This window comes from Fukomys damarensis, unplaced genomic scaffold, assembly GCF_012274545.1.
Source record: "Fukomys damarensis isolate Sample0158 unplaced genomic scaffold, DMR_v1.0_HiC HiC_scaffold_12, whole genome shotgun sequence".
In the NCBI taxonomy this organism is placed as follows: domain Eukaryota; kingdom Metazoa; phylum Chordata; class Mammalia; order Rodentia; family Bathyergidae; genus Fukomys; species Fukomys damarensis.
In genome coordinates, this window is record NW_022900924.1 from 53,213,777 (window position 1) to 53,219,541 (window position 5,765).

The 5,765-nt window shown below is 56.5% G+C and overlaps 1 protein-coding gene across 7 annotated transcripts in view; it reads right to left on the bottom strand.

The window, feature by feature from the left end:
* The window catches only part of LOC104862338 (EEF1AKMT4-ECE2 readthrough transcript protein), a 38,879-nt gene that overhangs the window by 14,055 nt on the left and 19,059 nt on the right, over positions 1–5,765 (bottom strand). For 5 of the 7 annotated variants that reach the window (XM_033762601.1, XM_033762599.1, XM_033762602.1 and 2 more), the window contains 6 exons: positions 5,247–5,382; positions 4,859–5,080; positions 4,371–4,495; positions 4,108–4,254; positions 3,897–3,962; positions 642–830 (listed from right to left, as the gene is read on the bottom strand). In XM_033762601.1, the coding sequence (XP_033618492.1) occupies positions 642–830; positions 3,897–3,962; positions 4,108–4,254; positions 4,371–4,495; positions 4,859–5,080; positions 5,247–5,382 (885 nt within the window). Of the gene's footprint in view, positions 1–641; positions 831–3,896; positions 3,963–4,107; positions 4,255–4,370; positions 4,496–4,858; positions 5,081–5,246; positions 5,383–5,572; positions 5,762–5,765 lie in introns of all 7 variants that reach the window. The other 2 variants (XM_033762603.1, XM_033762605.1) reach the window with 1 other exon arrangement.

Genomic DNA, 5,765 nt, shown 5'->3' on the forward strand with positions numbered 1-5,765 from the left:
TCCTGAGTGCTGGAATTACAGGCGTGTGCCACCATGCCCAGCTCCAAATATTTTCTTAACAGTTGATAAAATACTACTCCCCTGACACTTCCCACATAGCTGGCCTCTCTTCCCTTCCCTAACCTCTCAGTAATCCAGCACCAAAAGGGGCAACTCCTGGCACATGAGGAGCCTCCAGAGACACGTCCACATCCTTTCAGATTGGTTTTTGTTTGTTTGTTTTTTTGTTGGTACAAGGATCAAACTGAGGACCTTGCACTTTCAGGCGTGGTGTCACTGAGCTGCATCCATCCCAGGCCCTCTGATTGTTTCTTGTTTGTTTTATTTCATTGATACAGGGTTTCACTATGTAGCCCAAACTGGCTATAATCCTCAACTCAGTCTCCAATCTCAAACTCCAACTCCAATCCTCCTTCCTCAGCCTCCCAAGTGTTTGGCCAAGTTCTTAGAAATCTTTGACACAATCATTCCATGCATCCACAGAAAACAACCAACCAAAGGATGGTCCTGTGAGAGGTGGCCTAAAATGACCACCAGTTTTCTTTCCAGGACAGCAGCAGCATAGCAGGGAAGTGAGGGATTGGACCAGTTCACTCAGAAAGATAGCCCGGAGGGAAACTGGTGGCCCCTGCCCACCCCACCTGCAGCTCTGAGATGCTCATCTTGTGGTAGATCTTCTCCTCGTCACGTCGTTGGTCCTGGGGCACCGTGATGTTGGCCAGCTGCGTCTCTAGCTCCAGCACCTGCCGCATTTGCTCCCGGGTGGAGGCCAGGCATCCACCAAGCAGCAGCCCCAGCTCTTCCATGTAGTCTAGGTAGGCAGTGAGCACCTGTAAAGACCCCTGGTCCTCAGAACCCGAGGCTGAGAAGGTCTGTTCCGGCTCTGCCTCTGGCCCCGGGCTTTTCTGCTTGAGCTTCCTTTTGAAAGCCTTCCTGGGTGACCCCGTTTCCTACCGCTGTCTTGCTTGTGTATTTGAGCACTTGCTTGCCATCTACTTCCCCCAGGAGAGCACTGTTCAGGTTATAACAGCTGTTCACAGGGGACTCAGCAGGGCCTAGCACAAATTCTGTGCTCTGGAAGTACTGTCCAGCAGGTGTTCCTGCTTTCCACACGGCTTTGCCTTCTCATTTCTTAGAGCCTTTCTGTTGTCCCAGCCCATTGGTGGCAGTGAACAGCTGACCAGGTCCCCTAGGGAATCTGGTTCCCAGCAGCCTCAGGCCCTTCTACCTCTCGTCCTGCCAGGCCTCACACCTGCTGCTTTCTCCAATCCCCTCTGCTCCAAGGGAGAGAAATGCACGGAAAAGAAACAGCAAGGGTCAACTGATGGACGTGTGTACAGATCGGGCCGCTAGGAAGATACATATGACACAGCTTCCCACGCACGCTGCTCAGCAACTCCAACCAGGGGCTGTCAGTCCCACGTCACACAGAAGGAGCAGCTTGGCAAGGTGACGTGGCCGGATTCCTATCACCTGCGCTCACTTGAGCTCCTTGAGAACAGGGCCGTTTTGCTTTGTTCACCACTGAGCAGTGTGTGTGCCACACAGTGGATGCTTGATTTGAGGACAGGAATGAAAATGTGTGAACAGACCCTCAGCACACGCCTCCCTCTCACAGACCACCCTACCCCACAGCCCACAGGCCGTCTCCTCTGCCACTTCACCGAAACATTTTGTAAACCTGAATATCAAGTCTCTAAAAGGCAAACTTTCTTTTCCCTGGCCTTTCTCCTCTTTCCTGCTGTTGATGTCAAGGAAAGAGTTTTTTTGTTTTTGCAGTACTGAACTCAGAGCCTTCACACTGGGCTACCTCCTTGGATCTTTTTAAATTTTTAAAAATTTGCACAGTGTCTCACTGAGTCTCTAAGTTGTTCAGGCTGATTTGAACTTGTGATCCTCCTGCCTCAGCCTCCCAGAGTGCTGGCATTACAGGCATGTGCCACTGTACCCAGCTAGGAAGAGGTGAATACCAAGTCATCGCAGCTCCTGAGGGGGATGGCTCACTCAACAAAGCGACCTCACGTGAGGCCTTTCCCTAACGCCTCACCTCCAGCTAAAGACCTATTTCCAGGACTTTCTGGAAGCCTCTGTACTCTTAGGTTTTGTGTTTTTTTGGTTTTGGTTTTGTTTTTGTTTTGTACCAAGGATCAAACTTGCGCTTATGAGGCAGGCTGCAGAACTACTGAGCTAAATCCCTGGCCCTGTGCACTTCTAGGTTTTATCCTGACTTAACCTTCTGCATCATACTCTCTCCCAGGTCCCGGCAGGAAGCTTCCTGCCCGAGGCAACCAGCAGCACCCAGGGAGCCAAAGCCAAGGCTTTCCCAAGTGTCCAGGGGCGATGCGGCTCTCCCTGCCCTCCAGCCTCCATCCCCACTCAGGTGATGCTCAAGTCGCGGATCTGTTCGTACTACTTTGGCGTTTCTCTTCCCATGTTTGGAGGGTCAGGCCCTGACTGGACCCACACCATGCACACAGAGCATGGCTCTCCTTCCCTGTCCGGGCACGTGCTCTCTCCTGCTCCCTCTCTCCCAGACACATCTGTGGGTCGCTCACCTTCCTGCCCCAGAGGCTTTGGGAAGCTGCTCCCTGCACTGTGGCTGACCCTCGCCCTTGGCTCTGGGCTGGCTCCTCCTCATACACATGCTGGGGACCTGGCTGAGGCACACTCAGGAAATGTCGGCAAAGGAACGACGACAGGAGGACAGATGTCTGCTCTGCGGCACTCTGTCACTGACGCTTCCTCCCACGGCCCTCACTCACACGGCTCTCTCCCGTCTCCAGTCTCCCACTGTCCTGGGCCTTCGTCTCGGTTTCAAGGAGATGGATGCCAAAGCCTCGTGTGCCTGCCTGCGCCTTGTCCTCTCCACTCGGCTTTCCCTCAGAGAGAAGCTGCCCGGGGCCCTCGAAGGCACAAGTACATGTGCAGCCCATGCCCTGAACCCATAGGAGCCCGAGGCTGCGAGTCCCCTCTCTGACAAGAAGTCTCCGAGGGCCCTGTCCACCTGTGATCCCGGGAGCTGCTCACTGCTCACCCAACTTTTCCAGTGCCTACCCACTTTTTTTTCTAATGGGGACTCAAATCCAGGGGTACTCTATCCCTGAGCTACATACACCCCCAAATCTTTTGTGTGTGTGTGTGTGTGTGTGTGTGTGTGTGTGTGTGTGTGTGACAGGGTCTCACTAAATTATCCAAGCAGGCCACACACTTGCAATCCTCCTACCTCAGCCTCCAGAGTAGTTGGGCGCCCATCGGCTTTGAGCACTACCTCTTGCCAAACTGGACACAGTCGGAACACACCTTGCCTTTCTCTCTTCCACACTTTTGTGTAACCCATTCTCTGCACACAGACTGGACTTGTTCATCCTATGTATTCCACAGGACCTAGCTCAAATTCAACCTCTTCGGGAAACCTCTGGTACCCAAGTCTCCCCCGCGTCCCAGACCCTCTTTGGAGCAACGCTCTGCTCTTGGCTGCGTTCACACAGTCAGCACTGGTGGCTTCTTGTGACAGCGTCTCTGAAACTCACACCTCAGAATCCCCAACGCACCTGGGGTACAGTGGGCACCTGTAAAATGTGTGCTGGGAGCCGAGGGCAGCTCAGTGGAGAGCACTTGCCTAGCACGCATGCGCCCCGGGTTTAACTCTCTAGCACTATCAAAAAACAAAAAGAAGAAGGAAGAGGAAGAGAGGGAGGGGGAGGGAAAGTGGGAAGTTTTTCTGGGAGAATAAGAGGGAGAAAGAAAGAAGGATGAGGAGGCAGAAAGAGCAGTCAGCTTACTAGGCACCAGGGCAGGCCCACCTTCCCCGCTCTGACCCTGGGCCAAGAGAAAAGTATATGGGGATCAGCCCAGCTCTGAGGGGCCAGGAATGGGGTTCTCAGGGCGCTCCTTACTTTCTCATTCGCAGTTGTGTTTAAGTAGTAATCTCGAGAGGGCAGGAAGAGCCCAGACTGGTCCACCTGCAATGGTAAGGAGAGAAGCTGAGTCCCCTCTGGCCACTGGTCTCCAGGCCTGGGGTGGGAGCGGGGCGGGGCGGGGCGGGGAGTCTGGGCTCCGAAAGGGTCCCTGCACCCCTCCCTCCCCATCTCCGGAGCAGCACCTCACCTGGATGACATTGCTGTTGGAACTCTTTGAGTCGGCACTGATGTAGACAGCAAAGAAGGGAGTGGCCCTGTAGGTCCCGGCCACTGCCTTCAGCACCTCCATGAAACTGTCCCGGTCCCAGGGACCCGTAATGTTCCAACCGCCAATCTGAGTAGAGATCGGAAGTGGAAGCTCTGGCCTGGGGGCCCCCAAAGCTTGCTCAGACCAAGGCCTCTTCCCAAAGCCCCGCCCGCTCCCCCGCCCAGGCCACCCGGCGGCCCTGCCTTGTCAATGAGGTCCCGCAGGGGCTGGGCGCCCAGCTCCTCGATGCGCTCCACCTGCAGGCAGGACAGGTAGAAGCGCTGTGTCTTCCGCTCCGCTTCACTGCTGGAGTTGAAAGTGGTGTTCTCTGCGGGGAGGAGCATGGCGCGCAGGTGACGCACAGGTTCACTTCCAAGGGGGAGACCCAGCCCTGGTCCCTCTGCTCGCCCTGCCAGTGAGCATTCTCCTAATGCAGACCCAAGAAGACTTCCTGAGACAGCAGACCCTTCAAACGGCCCCTCTCAAATCTGTCTCAGCGTTACAGGGTCCCCGGCACTTACCACCACCCCATCGTACTCAGAAGTCCGCCCCTCCAAGCCGTGTCCACTTCTCAGAGCCCCCGGCTCTCTGCACGCCCTTCCTCAACAGCGCTCACAGAGCAATCCAGCACCTGCTTCCTCTCCCGTGGACATTTATTGAGCGCCTAGAGAGTGCTAGGCCCTGCACTCACCGAGCAGGTGCTTCAGTATGGCCTGGTTTTGGTCCCACAGGCTGTTGAAAGTGTTCCAGCGAGAGCGCCCGTCAGGCAGGGGGTTCCTCCGAATCCAGCCTCCGCAGGAGAACTGATAAAAGTCCTCACAGGGACTCACGCCTCGGTCCAGGGACTCCAGGATTTTCCCAGCGACTCGAATGCAGGCTTCTGTGAGACACGTGCCGCGGGATGGGCCTGTGGCTGGGGACGTGACCAGAGGGAAGGGGACTGTCAGTTACCAGAAGGGCTGTGACTGGCCCTTCCCAGAGGACGGGGAAGCCTGGCCCCAGCCACAGAAAACCGCAGCCACTGGCAACCTCCAGAGTTCCCACAGCTACGAGGGACAGTGACAAGTTTGGGCACCTACCTCTGTGATACTGGACCCCCAGGGCCACCAGGCAGCCCAGGAGAAGAGCCACCAGCAGTAGAGAGACGCCCACCAAGGCCAACTCCAGCTGCGTGTGTGCGCCTAGGAGTTGTGCTGTCCCCTTCCGGAGTCCCACCTGGGGGTACAAGGAGGACACAGAGCGGCTGAGCTGCTAGGCAGGGACTCTCAGACGACAGCCACCCTCCCGGAGGTGAAGACACAGGCAGTTTCCAGAGCCTGGCTCGCTGGCTCATGGGGTTAACTCAGGGCCCGGGGCGACAGGCCAGGCTTGTTTTGTGCAACGTCATGGCTTAGAGTCACCTCACCATAGTCCTAGCGCAGAGGCCAGAGAAGGAGCGGAGTTGGGGGCAGGTGGCCCTCCAGAACAGCCCAGAGCTCCTGGGTGTGCCGGGCGTCAGGCCGGGCGCGGGGCCTGGTGAGGACGGGGGAACCCCCTCGCCCGCTGCCTCGGTGGCATCCTCCTCCCGCAGCGTGGCCCGCTTGTACTCCAGCATCTGC